This window comes from Plecotus auritus (assembly GCF_963455305.1).
Source record: "Plecotus auritus genome assembly, chromosome: 9".
In the NCBI taxonomy this organism is placed as follows: domain Eukaryota; kingdom Metazoa; phylum Chordata; class Mammalia; order Chiroptera; family Vespertilionidae; genus Plecotus; species Plecotus auritus.
Genome location: NC_137783.1, coordinates 99,663,151 through 99,678,077, shown reverse-complemented (window position 1 = coordinate 99,678,077; position 14,927 = coordinate 99,663,151). Strand labels below are relative to the sequence as shown.

General features: G+C 35.8%; 1 protein-coding gene across 24 annotated transcripts in view; it reads right to left on the bottom strand.

The window, feature by feature from the left end:
- Positions 1 to 14,927, bottom strand: part of PICALM (phosphatidylinositol binding clathrin assembly protein) — a 119,015-nt gene that overhangs the window by 67,981 nt on the left and 36,107 nt on the right. For all 24 annotated transcript variants that reach the window (XM_080641830.1, XM_080641853.1, XM_080641848.1 and 21 more), the window contains exons 2-4: positions 12,118 to 12,260; positions 8,052 to 8,127; positions 4,288 to 4,390 (exon numbers count right to left, since the gene is read on the bottom strand). In XM_080641830.1, coding sequence (XP_080497956.1) covers positions 4,288 to 4,390; positions 8,052 to 8,127; positions 12,118 to 12,260 — 322 coding nt within the window. The remainder of the gene's footprint in view (positions 1 to 4,287; positions 4,391 to 8,051; positions 8,128 to 12,117; positions 12,261 to 14,927) is intronic.

Sequence of the window (14,927 nt, the reverse complement as noted above, 5' to 3'; positions counted from 1 at the left end):
ATATTTGATTCCTCCCTCTCTCACTAGCCTCCACATCTTTCTTCCCAGAGAACTTTAAATTTTTTAATTAAGAAGAATCTTATCAGTTATCACGATTACATCAGACTTCAAAAAACTCAAATAATTTACAATCCCAAATGCTTGAACATGATTCAAATCAAATGTATGACAATTCATACTCCATGCAGAGCACAGGTTCTTACGACTTTTTAAATAGATTACAATTAAATTCAGATACTTGCTTCCCAAATATAACAGCAATGGGTTAAAACCTAATTATCCATGTCTCTATTCACATACAATACCTTGATTAATTTACACAATGTCTTGTTACTTTGAACTGTACTAATTTAGAATTCAAGATAATTCAACATAAGTTAATACTACCAAATAGAATGTCAAACAAACAAATAAAAATGAAGAGTCCAATGTTTAACCAACTAAAAAGACAAACCTATGGGCAATTTATTGGATCTATTTTTCATTGAACAATTTAATGTACTGTTTACAAACTCATCTAAGTCATCTTTTTGAAAACTATTAAACATCCACTACGTTTAGGCACTCTGGAAAGTCCTAAATATATGAATATGGCACAACTATACTCTCATGGGTGTGAGCATGTCATAAAATTTAACAACAGAAATAAGGCTTCCTCAAAGAAATGTCAAAGTGAATTCTTGAAAAATAACTAAGAATTTGCCAGAATAACAAAAAATGGCTTTATAAAGCGAATACAGTTGACCTTTGAACAATGCAGGAGGGTTAGGGAACATAACTTGTACTTCAGTACTAGTGGGGACTGGCTCTAGGACACACATCCCCACCATGAATACCAAAATCCACAATGCTAAACTCCCTTATCCTCCTATCTAATAAAGAGGAAATATTCTAATTGACCATCACTCTGTCACAAAGATGGCTGCACCCACAGATGAGGCCAAGTTCCCATAGGAGCCTTAACAAGCAATCAGCAGGGACCTGAGGCTACGCCCTCCCCCAGCCCTTTGGGGCTTGACGGGACCTCAGGCTGCATCTCCCACCTGTCAGGGCTTGACAGGGGACCTCAAGGTGCGCTTCCCATCCTGGTGCTGGGCTAGGGGACCTCAGGCCATGCCCCCCACCAGGTGGGGCTTGACAGGGGACCTGAGGCTGCGCCCCCCTCCCAGTGCTGGGCGGGGGGACCTGAGGCTGTGCCTCCCCGCCTGGCGGGGCTTGACGGGGAACCTCAGGCCATGCCCCTCAATCCAGCGGGGCTTGACAGGGGATCTCAGGCTGTGTCTCCGACCTGGCAGGGCTTGATGGAGGACCTCAAGGCACGCCCTCCGCCCCGGTCTGGGCTGGGGGACCTCAGGACATGCCCCCCCTTCCTGGTGCCCGTCCAGGGGATCTGAGGCTACGCCCCCTGCTCAGCAGGGCTTGACAAAAGTGGGACTGGCTGGCCAGGTCTGGATCTAGCCCAATGTGGGGGAGGACCAGCCGGGTCTGGGTCTCACGCGATTTTGAGGTGCATGTGGGTGGGCGGGGACTTGAGTCTGGGTCCCGTGGTGTGCCCCAGACTCTGACAGGAGGAAGGTTTTCATATACATTTTACTTATTTTCTTTCATCTCTGACACTTCTATTATAGAGAAAGGACAAATAGCAATATTAAATTATTTCCTCTAATTAATCCCCTTTTAATGTGCACAAATTTCGTGCACCGGGCCACTAGTATAAGACCTAATTAAAATACAAGCAAAGGACTTGAACAGGCATTTTTCCAAAGATATACAAATGGCCAATAAGGACATAAAAAGATACTTAACATTATTACCCATCAGGAAAATGCGAACCAAAAATATCATGATATACTACTTTATATCCACTATTATGACTATAATAATAATAATAAAATAACAAGTATTGACAAGAATGTGTGGAAATCAAATCCACATATATTGCTGGTAGGAAAATGAAACAGTTCAACTGCTTTAAAAACTAAACAAAACAGTTTGGCAGTTCCTCAAGAGTTATCATATAACCCAGCAATTCCACTCCTAGGTACCTACCCAAGAGAACTGAAAAGAATCCACACAAAAACTATTCACCAATGCTCATAGCAGCACTAATCCTAATAGCCAAAAAGTAGAAACCACTCAAACGTCCATCAGCTGATGAATAAACAATATGTAGTATAATCCATACACTAGAATATGACTCAGCCATAAAAAGAAGTACTGATCCACCCTAAAACAATGATGCTACAACTTGAATACATTATGCTAAGTCAAAGAAGCCAGACACAAAAGCCACATATTATATGATTCTAGCAGAAAAAAAAAAAAAAAAGACGACATAGGAACCATAAAAAACAACCAGTCAGAAATGAAAATACAGTAACTGAAATGAAAAATACACTATAAGGAATCAATACCAGATTAGATGAAGCACAGAAATGAATCAGTAATTTGGAAGTCAAGGTAGAAAAAACACCCCATCAGAGCAGCAAAAAGAAAAAAGAATTTTTCTAAAATGAGGATTTTAAAATGGACGTATGGGACAATATCAAGTGTAACAATTGCATCATAGATGTACCAGGAAGAGACGAGAAAGAGCAAGGGACTGAAAATCTATTTGAAGAAATAATGACTGAAAACTTTCCTAACCTAGTAAAAGAAAAAGACACACAAGTCCAAGGAAGCTAAACACAAGTTCAGGAAGCTGAGAGAGTCCCCCACAAGATGAACTCTAAGAGGCCCACACCAAGACATATCATACTTAAAATGCAAAATGTTAAAGACAAAGATAGAATCTTAAAAGCAGCAAGAGAAAAGCAGCTAGTTACCTAAAAGGAAGTGCCGATCAGACTGTCAGCTGATTTCACAACAGGAACTTTGCAGGCAAAAAAATATTCAAAGTGATGAAAACCAAGGACCCACAACCAAGATTACTCTATCCAGCATGGCTATCATTTAGAATCGAAGGTCAGATAAAAGAGCTTCCCTGACAGGAAAGAGCTAAAGGAGTTCACCACTATCAAACAAGCAATACAAGATATGTTAAAGGGACTTCTTTAAATAAAAAATAAAAAATATGAATAATACAATGGCAATAACTACATGTCTATCAACAATTACTTTAAATGCAATGGATTAAATGCTCCAATCAAAAGACACATGGTGGCTGAGGGGATAAGAAAATAAGACCCTTACACATACTGTGTACAAGAGACTCATTTCAGATAGAAAGGTACACAGACTAAAAGTAAAGAGATGGAAAAATATATTTTATAAAAATGGAAATAAAAGAGCTGAGATAGTAATACTTGTATCATACAAGATAAGACTTTAAAACAAAGGCTGCAAGAGACAAAGAAGGGCTCAGGAATTTCACTTCTGAGTATTTTTCTGAAGAAATCCAAAACACTAAATTGAAAAGACATATGCATCCATTTGTTCATTACATTATTTATAATAGCCAAAATATGGAAGCAACTTAAGAGTCCATCAACAAATGAATTTATGGATAAAGTAATATGTTCCATTATGTACAATGGAATATGATTCAGCCAAAAAAAAAAAAGAATGAACTCTTGCCATTTGAAACAACATGGATGTACCTTGAGGGTACTATGCTTAGCGAAATAAATTAGAGAAAGACAAATGCCAGATGATTTCACTTATATGTGAAATCCAAAAAAATTTTTAAAATAAATGAATAAGCAGAACGGAAACAGATTCATAGATATAGAGAACATTTTAATGATTGCCAGATCAGAGGGTTGTTGGGAGGGTTGGGTGAGTGAAAAAGATGAAGGTATTTAGAAGTACAAATTGGTAGTTAGAGAATAGCTATGGTGATGTAAGGTATAGCATAGGAAACATAAACTAGTTGTATCAGGGTGATCACTTTATAAGTTATATAAATTTTAATCACGGGGTTGTACACCTGTATTGTATGTCAACTGTAATAAAAAATAAAAATTATTATTTAAAAAATGTTATGTTTTCGAATTTGATAGTAGTGCTGTTGGACAACTTTGTAAATATACTAAAAACCACTGAATTTAAAACCCTAAATACAGCACATTTTATGTATGTAAATTCTATCTCAATAAAGCCGTTATAAAATTTAAAACTCCTAGTGCAAAAAGTATCTGTTGTACATCTTCAAGGAAATCTGAAGTTCAAATTTTTTAAACTGGCCTGATATTCCATAATTCATAGTCTAATATTTATGATTTACATTTATAAATATTCAAATCTATTGGATGTCAAGAAAAAGAAAAGAAATGAAGCTTAACTCACCCTCTTTTCACTTTTGTGAAATCAAATGCAACTTGTCTGTATGAAACTGCTTTTTCATTTAGATATCTACTATACCGCCTAATAAATGTAGACATATCATATCCTGTAAATAAAAAAAATAAAAAAGGTTTTCATAAATTATTAAAATCCAAATTTGCTTAGAAAACCAACTCATTTCATCCAATGGCCATGTCTTGATATTCCAAATTTTGTGATGTAAATTTAATGACTAATGAAAAATATCACATTAAAATCTCAAGGACTTAACATTTTTAAGTCAGGTATGTCATATGTGGCTTTGAAAAAACCTTCCCCCGTAGAATTTCACTAAAATAATTCTGCTTCTGACCATCATTCCTATCTTTTACTTATTAGGAATTAGAAAAATATGTTCTACACTACTTGACAACCTCATAACTCAAATTTAATACCCTATGGAATCACAACCCCATGCCTCAAATCATTAAGCACTTTTATAATTTTCATACCTAAGAAATTATTAGTTGTTTAATTATTTAGAACAACCATTGCCCTTGTATGCCAACCTTATTAAAAACTACAGAAAATAAGTGTATATGGTACAATGACAGAAATGTCAATATGCAAGTTTAAGGCACAACAAAAAAAACAATTTTATGTTTTCAATAAAACTTTCTAAATGAATACCTAAATCATTTTAAAGTTTTGTTTCGTTACAATCATGAGATCTGAAAATTTCAGCAACATAAAATCTAATCAATGTTATAAAAGGGCTGAAACCGGTTTGGCTCAGTGGACAGAGCATCGGCCTGTGGACTGAAGGGTCCCGGGTTCGATTCCGGTCAAGGGCATGTACCTTGGCTGCGGGCACATCCCCAGTGGGAGGTGTGCAGGAGGCAGCTGATCAATGTTTCTCTCTCATCGATGTTTCTAGCTCTCTATCCCTCTCCCTTCCTCTCTGTAAAATATCAATAAAATATAAATAAATAAATAAATAAATAAATAAATAAATAAAAGGAAAAAAATCTGGTATTGTAATTATTGCCTGATTCAAAGAATTCTATAAATTTTTGTTCCTCATTGAAAAGCAGGTCCATTTTATTTTGGTTCACCTGCATCTAATAAACTTAACTTTACTTGATGATCTCTGCTACTTCAAAAGGACAATACCAAAACAACCAAAAAGAAAATGTAAAGTGACAGGATTAACATAATCACCAGTTCATTTATTCAGCAAATATTTTTTCAAGACCTACTAAGTGCAAGTGAAGAAAAATTAGTGAATAAAATAGAAAAAACCCCCACTGTCTTCATAATTTCTCAAAGCCACTAGTATATTTGATAAGATGTTACACATTCACATTCCTCAGCTCTTTAGTTCACACTGTTCCCTCTAGTTGATTCTATCCTGTCTACTGGGGGAAATACCTCTCATCCTTCAAGTCTCAATCTCTGAAATTTTCCCTGAACTCTTTGTGCTCCCACATTATTCCTAATCCAAATACAGCTCAAAGCTAATAGATGTGCACAGTATATATCTAACTCACAAGAAGCTTATTTATATTTATATACATCTAGCATAACACCCAGTATATATTTAATAAAACATACAAGACTCCACCTAACAAAATACATCAGCAATCAAAATTACTTTTCAAAAACACCACTGAATTATATGCTTTTAATTACTGTTTCAGTCTTATTTTTATAATCTCTTTAGAAAATGAGCTTTCAATCAAAGGCCTAAAAACTGTTCTCTACATGAAAGGAATGAAAGTCTTAAATCCTTATCACTGGGTTGGCCAGTGTGGCTCAGTGGTTGAGCATTGTCCCATGAACCAGGAGGTCACATTTCAATTCCCGGTTAGGACACATGCCTGGGTTGTGGACTTGGACCCCAGTAGGGGGCATGCAGGAGGCAGTCTATAGATGATTCTCTCTCATCATTGATGTTTCTATCTCTCTCTTCCTCTCCCTTTCTCTCTCTGAAATCAATAAAAACATATTAAAAACACCTGTATCACTAGCAGTACTTAAGAAAATGGCTAATAAGACACAAAAAACTCACTTGGACATATGCATATACTCTACTCTAGAGTAGTAATTTGCATATTATTTTCTGCAGACTCTTAGTTCAAATAAACTGAATAAGGGGAGAAGCAGAAATAAAAAGATGAGCCAGCCCTAGCTAATTTGTCTCAGCAGATAGAGCATCGGCCAGGAGACTAAAGGGTGGAGGGTTTGATTCTGATCAAGGGCACGAACCTTGGTTGCAGGTTCCAACCCTGACCCCAGCCAAAAGTAAACAAGTATTGAACTGGACAGTCCCTAACCAAAAAAGAGCTAGTCACTAAATTCTATTGAAGTTTTTTTCCACAAGAGCCACAATTTAGGTTCTCATTAACTCTCCACTAGATGACCGGAATGATGGCCAGAACAGTCTTGATGTCTTCAAGACTTTATCTACTCTAATCCAACCTGCACTGAGCTATGATGCTTCCTTTATTACACACATTTCCTCTCCCCTCAGCCCTCAACTCAAAAAACTTTGGTGGTTTCTCATTGCATTACAAAATCCCAACTCTATCAAATCCTTCTGTGCCTAATTTTGGCCCCAAACAGCTTCTTGAGAGCCATCTGCCACTACATATTCTCCAATATATCAACCACACATTCTATTCACAATCACCTGTTCTATAAATCTCAAATACCCCACATTCTTTCACATCCGTGTATATCTATGTACTTTGTGTAAGCCAACTCTTCCATCCATTTTTCAAAGCCTAGCACAAATCTCACCTTCTCTAAAGACATTTCCCAGGTAGAGCCTTACTGTTGGATATTCCCAAGTCATTTGGTATATCTTTTATGAGGTTATTCCTAGAGTTGGCATTTTATAATGCTAATGAACTAGTTCTGGAACTAAGTAAAATAGATCCTATTAAGACAGAATGTGCCCTGCTGGTGTTGCTCAGTGGTTGAGCATCGACCTATAAACCAGGTCACTGTTCAATTCCTGGTCAGGGCACATGCCCAGATTTTGGGAGGGCATGCAGAAGGCAGTTGATCAATCAATCTCTCTCATCATTGATGTTCCTATCTCTCCCTTTCCTTTCCTCTCTGAAATCAACAAAAACATATATTTTTTAAAGACAAAATGTGCATGGAAGGCTACAACAGAAGATTACAGCAATTTCAAGTCACTAAATTAAAAGTAAAATAAGATAAAATAACAGATGTATCAATGAGCAATTCATCTGAATAAAACACTGCTTACCTTTGCTACTAAATGTATAATATTCCCGACTACATTTTTTGGAATAAAACATAAAACAATAACATTAACAATGAATGCAGACATGTACATAGTGTTTCTTGTTGACAAGCACTGTTTTAAGCACTTTGCATTTATTAACTAGGCTAAGCCTCGTGACAAATCTAATAGCATAAGTGCTATCATTATTCCTTATTTTACAGACCCAGAGAGGAGAAGTAACTTGCTCAAGTTCATATAGCAAGTATGTGTACCGATGGATTGCAAACCTAGGCAGTTCAGTTCCAGAATCCATGCTCTCAAACTATTACCCTATACTGTTTTGCAAAGAACTTTGGACATCAACTTGTAAAGTCAATCTTAAGCTTCACATTAAAATACAGTGGCTTTTTTTTTCCCCGCTACAACTACTAAAATAAGGTTCCTCTACAGCACATGTTCTAAAAGACAAAAGAGTTCAACTCTGAAGAAATCATCACACAGGAGCACTCTATAAGTAAGTTGTCTTTACCTTGTAATCCACTTTTATCCAAAAAATTGCTTAAGTTAAACAATGTGTTTCTTGAAGCCAAATACTGAATAAAACGCTGGAAAAACAAAAACAAATAATTATGTCAAATTATTTGTTATACTGCCATCTAACAAACTCTAATTTGAGAATCAGGGAGAAAAGTGGTTAACACATTCCATTAATCTTATCTAGTTTAAATTTATCATCCTCAGACTTCCTATTAACTAGTTAGCAAACCTAAAAACACTTATTTTTCACTGGCATATAGGAATTTGTTAAGGACTAATGCCACAGCTATTTAAGCCAAAATAAAAAGAAAAAGGCACATTTAAATCGAAATCTGTAATTTTGTCCTTTTTTCCAGCATATTTGGACTACAGCTAATCATACTCAGGAGGCATCTAACTTTTTTAAAAAACAAAAATACTTATAATCATACAAAAGAACAATATTACAGATACCCTCTTACCCACTGTCCAGATTAAACACATTAAAATATTCATTTTAGAGCATCTTAGAGTCAAAAATTACAGTCTATTAAAGACACACACCTTTAATCCCATTCCCACTCTCTCCCTCTTCAGAGGCAATCACTTTTCTGAATAGTTTATGTCACTCCCACGTTTTTATAATTTTACTACATATATAAGTATCTAGAAACTCTACATCATTTTGTTTTCTATTTTAAATTTATAGAAATATCATACTGTACTTCTTTTCTAATATGCTTTGTAACAACTTTTCTCTAAGAATTATTCATTTAATTTATGTAGATCTAGCTCATTCATTTTAAATGTTCTAGTATTTCAATGAACTACTAAAATATTATGTATTAATTTCTTTATGGATACTATAATTCTTGCCAATTTCACTATTATTAACAACTAGAGGCCCAGTGTACTAGATTCGTGCACTTGGGGGGTCCCTCAGCCCAGCCTGTGCCCTCTCACAGTCCGGGAGCCCTCGGGGGATGTCCAACTAATGGCTTAGGCCCGCTCCCCAGTAGGAAATCCTTAGCTCCCACCACCGCCTCTGAGCTCGCCAGCCATGAGCCTGGCTTCTGGCTGAGGGGCGCTCCCCCTGCATTGAGCGTCTGCCCCCTGGTGGTCAGTGCGTGTCATAGCGACTGGTTGTTCCACTGTTCAGTCGATTTGCATATTGGTCTTTTATTATATAGGATGTTTAATTGACATCTTTGTACTTGGTTTCCATGTGCAAGTGTATAAGAGTTTCTCATGACACATAGTTAGGGATGAATTGTTGGGTCAGCATATATGTAAAAGTTCACATTCTCTAAATGCTCTCCAAAATGCTTACCATAGAACACTATCTTAACTTCCCATTACATACAACCTCAAAAAAAAGAGAGCTAAAGCAACTTTCAATTTCACTTCTCCTTAGGATTTCCTTTCTTCTTTTTAAAGTATGCAGAGGGGGTTACCATCAATTAGGATGTATTCTATTGCTCTCAATTCAATCTTGTTTATCTGAGATCACCTTAAACAAACCAATCAAAGACTCACCTTTCATCACTTATCCTAAAATGACTTGTTCAAATGGCAATATCAGACTCTGATTTTCATAAGTTTTGATAATTCTTTTTTGTGATGACCTGTCCTATGCATTGTAAGACATTTAGAAGCATCCCTGTCCTCTCTCCATTAGGTGCCAGTTGCATTCCTTCCAGTTGTGACAAATGTCCCCTGGGTGGGGGGAATCATTCTCCTCCTTTGCCCTAGTTGAGTACCACTGGCATTCCCAACAGCACAGTAAGATCCTATGCGTACTCTCTCAACAGACTAATAACAACTGCCAATGTGAAAACCTGAGGGTTGCATAAACTAGCACAAAAAATTAACAGAGCACTGAATTTGTCTTGGCTGCTTAAGGGAAACTAAACATGAGTTTATCTAGAGTAAAAACCATACTGAAATGCTATCTTTCTCTTCCTGTCAGTCAATTGTAAGGAAAGACAGTAAAATGCCTTTATCAAGGTTTTGCTTCTAGTATTATCTATCTCATTTACAGCCTCTTTATCTGGCTTTGCAGTTGGTTATATGTGTAGCTTTTTCTTTTTAAAGAATAAACTATAGTTGACCCTTGAACAATGTAGGGGTTGGAGTGCCAACCCCCAGAGCAGTAAAAAAAAAAAAAAAAAAAAAATACACTATAACTTTTAACTCCCCCAAAACTTAACTATTAGCCTACTGTTGACTGGAAGTCTTACCAATAACAAACAATCAAACACATATTTGTATGTTATAGTTATTAGATATTCTTACAATAAAGTAAACTAGAGAAAAGAAAATGTTATTAAAAGTCTTAAGGAAAATACATTTACAGTATTTACTGGAAAAAAATCCACATATAAGCAGACCCATGAAATATAAGTCCATGTTGTTCAAAAGTCGACTAGATATATATATATATATTTTTTAAAAAGTTAAAAGTACATATAAACCTGATATTCTTTCAATTAAATGATCATGATATTAAGTAAACACATTACTGATAAGTTACCCTAGTTAAGATGAAAAGGTTTCAAGTTACACTGAAATGAATATATCCAAGCATTTCTACTGACTCTGTATACTGGGTATAATGAATTAGAAAGCAAGTGAGTAACATATAGTAATATATGTCTTAAAGATGGTCATGCCTATTGACTAAGTATTCATTTTCAAGTAACACTTCTGGAAATAGTGATTAAAACTTAAAAATTACAAATAAAAGCAGTCAATGTGTGTTAAAACAGTGAATAATAAAATGTAAATTTTCTAGCAAAGGGAACAGTTAAGAAAATCATGGAGTATATGATCAACTATGTAATAACTAAAGATAAATACAAAGAACATAGAACATGGTGATGCTTATGATGCAATATTTTTAAAAAGCTAAAACAATATTTCATCTAGATACAACTATAAAAATACTTTCGGACAAGGACCAAAACAAACAAGCAAACAAAACACACCAAAATTGCAAATGGATCTGTTGCAATGATAGAGTTGTAGGTAAATTCCTGTTTTAATTCTGAATTTTAATGAAGCTCTATTGGTATATGTCACAGATGACAGAAAAGTCTCATGACTGAAAAGCTCAAAATAATAAGTGATGGATGTCAGAAAGTCTATGAACCAAGAGGTCATAGTTTGATTCCCAGTAAGGGCACATGCCCAAATTGCGGGTGATCCCCAGTGTGGGGCGTGCAGGAGGCAGCCAATCAATGATTCTCTCTCATCATTGATGTTTCTATTTCTCTCCTTTCCTCTCTGAAATCAATAAAAATACATTTTTTTAAAATGAAAGTAATTGTGCTCAGAAGTCTAATACCAATGACAAAAGCCCCTCGCCATCTCTATGGAAGCTATTTCCCAGTGGGCAGCATTTTTCTAAGATACATACCAATGTAGACTGTCTAGTTCCATGCAAATGTTTAACACTATTTTAAATGTTACTTTTAACAGAATTTTAGAAGTTAAGTATACTGGGCTGAGAAAGTCATTTAAGGTAAGAACTCAAAAATGAGTTCCTAGACTTGCATAGAAAAAAAGATGATTCTCTCCAAACATTAAACTGAAAAAGCTTGTGCATCTTATTTGTTCCCTTTTGGGTAAAAGAGACTTCAGCTACACATGTTGTCTCTGCTGAAGAAGGCATTCTTCAATCAGTCCTTCTAAGCAAAAGGCCATCACACCCATGAATTAGGCAAAGTGCTTCCACAGACACTATATAAGACAAACCTGATTGGCCTGCAGTAAAAAAGCAACTGGATATAGACAAACATACAGTCCATGTACAAGGCCTGCAAAGACTAGTGCTATTTACAGAACCCATTTCTAGACATTAATCTTTGCTTCTTGATCCCATTATTGAAGCCCTCTGTGCTCTGATCCACTTTCTGCTTTCCCGCTTACAAGCCATCTTTGCCCAAATTATACAATTATTTTTTCCTTAGACACCTTGCTCTTTCTACCTATATTACTTAGTTGCTGAAGTTTCAGGGCGAGAAAATGAACAATCAGTCCACACACCAGTATGCTTGTTAACCAAAAATTATGCTTACCTCATTTCCATATACCATCAAATGATGAGTTGTAATCAGAGATTTGAAGACCACTACCCAACTACTGTTAGTAGTTCTTTCAAATAAACTGTCTGCCAACTGTGGGATGTTCACATTCATCTCATTTGTGCACTGAATTAAGTCTGCAATAAAAAGGAAAAAGATTAATTTATTCTCTGGCTTTAGTTTATTGTTAATGCCAGATTTGCATGCTAACAGATGGAAGATCTAACAGAGTGAGCAACAATAGGTAGTTTGGAAAAGTTGTGAAAAACCTCTCAGAAGAAGAACTGAGACCACTATAATCTACCTGAGAAGTAAACAGGGTATGATTAGAATCACATAAATGATCAATAATACCAGAAAGTAAATCAAACTCCCCCAGAGAGTAATTCACCCTCAAGTATTTTATTTATCTCAAAGGAAATTATTTCAAAGCCTTGAGGAACTTTCACAGTTCTTTTAACTACTGATAAACCTTCAGAGTTACTACTATTATTCATCTCTACCTTTAAAAAAACTTTTAAAGAAGTCATATATGTGGAAGTATTAACAAGCTGAAGGTCCTAGAATACTGTGTTTGAACTAACAGAAAGATAACAGATATGTTGTATGGTCTCTGAGAGAGTAGAATGATTCTCATTCTTTTCTCCCTTCCATTATACTGAGTTATCTCAAATATCAGTTGATAGCAACTAGCTAACACTGACAAAACTGAAAAATGGACTTAAATTTCCAAATAAGAAATGATCCAGGAATTCTACTAAATATTACCCTGAAAAAGTTAAAACAATAAAAGTTCCAATTTTATATTTCAAACTAGAAAACATTACTATAAAATAGTCTAATACACAATTTTTCTAGCACCAAAACGGAAAAACAAAACAAAAAAATGCTCTTTAAGACCACAAAGTTTCACCTCCAATCTGCTTAAGAGATTATTATTGGCAAATTCAACAAAGAAGAAAATACAAAATATGATCCAACTTATAGAATAGAGAGGAAGACCCAGAAATTAGTTTTTTTACTTTTAAAGTATCTACGAATATCTCAGTTGTAACTACTATAAAGGGGGAAAAATTTGATGTCATTCATGACTCATTAGCAGTTTGCCCATTTTTAATATTCAGTGCATAATGATTAAGTATGAATTCAAGTGACCTAACTTGGCCTTGATTGCTAGCAAGAAATATCAATGTAACTAAGACCAATTATCTACTTACAATCTTTCAAAAATGTTTGTTCTAACAGGTCCAATTATTATACAAAGTAACATTTGATAAGCAAATCCATTTTAGATAAGCAGTTACCCCTGGCCAACAATGCTTAAAGAACAAAGCACAACAGTCAGAGTGCCATGGAACAGAAGCATGACAAGGCTTTCACAATTCAGACTACTGCAACCAAATTAAATAGCACATTCAACCTGCTGTGTATGGTTCAGCTCCTGATAGTAAGAAACAGAATATGATCTCTGCCTTCTCTGAATCTTCTTGAATAGTACTTTATACCTGTCTTATGGCACTGAAAATATATTGTACTTGTCTCATTTCCAAAGTTAAGTTTTCTTTGGAAGAAGTTATATTCCTAGTCTTTTTCCAGTGTTTATCTTTACATAATCTAATTTCCTATATCCTTACAGAAATTGTCTTGATAATGCATCCAGTTCTTAAAAATAATAGTTAATTCCTCATGGTCACATCAATAGTAATTTTACTCTACAGAATCTTATTTTAATAGTTTTTTCTTTATTTAAAAAAAAATATTTTTATTGATTTCAAAGAGGAAGGAGAGGGAGAGAAAGAGAAACATCAATGATGAGAGAGAATCATTGATTGGCTGCTTCCTGCACACCCCATCTTGGGGATGGAGCCTGCAACCCAGGCATGTGCCCTGACTGGGAAGTGAACCGTGACCTCTTGGTTCATATAGGTCGACGCTCAACAACTGAGCCACGCCAGCCGGGCTTATTTTATTAGTTTTCAAAATTAAACCTGTCACAAAATTTCTTGTCACAATACTGCTCCAAATGTACTCCTACCTCTCTCTGTGTATGTATATACGCTCCCTAAACCCCATCAGTACCAAGCCTCCTAAACCTCCACCAATTCCACTTTCTCTTCTTCATCCCACTATCACTGACAAAGCCAGAGTCCAAATCTTACTTATTTCTTAACTAGAATGTACCACTGCTCCTAGAAGCATTCAAAAATTGGGGAAATTATTATGCTCACTGAGGGGCACTAGCCAGTTTGGCTCAGTGGACAGAGCGTTGTGCAGGTATCTCGGTTGCAGGCTCCTGGCCCTGGGCATGCGGGAGGCAGCCAATTGATGTGTCTCTCACACTTTGGTGTTTCTCTCTGTCTCTCCTTCTCCCTTCCACTCTCTAAAAAAAAATAAATAAATCAATGGAAAAAAATATCCCCGGGTGAGGATTAAATAAGTAAATAATTAAGTAAATAAAAACAATGCTCACTGAGGGGTTTTACTGGTATATATTAAGAGTGAAGAAAACTATTCTGCAATGTACAGTTAGCACTCCACAATTAAAAACCTACCCCACCCCACTGAGAAATATTGGACTGATCTTTTTTTTTTTAATATATTTTTTTGATTTTTTACAGAGAGGGAGGGAGGGAAAGAGAGAGTTAGAAACATCCATGGAGAGAAACATCGATCAGCTGCCTCCTGCACACCTCCTACTGGGGATGTACCTGCAACCAAGGTACATGCCCTTGACTGGAATCGAACCCAGGACCCTTCAGTCCAAAGGCTGACGCTCTATCCACTGAGCCAAACCGGTCAGGGCT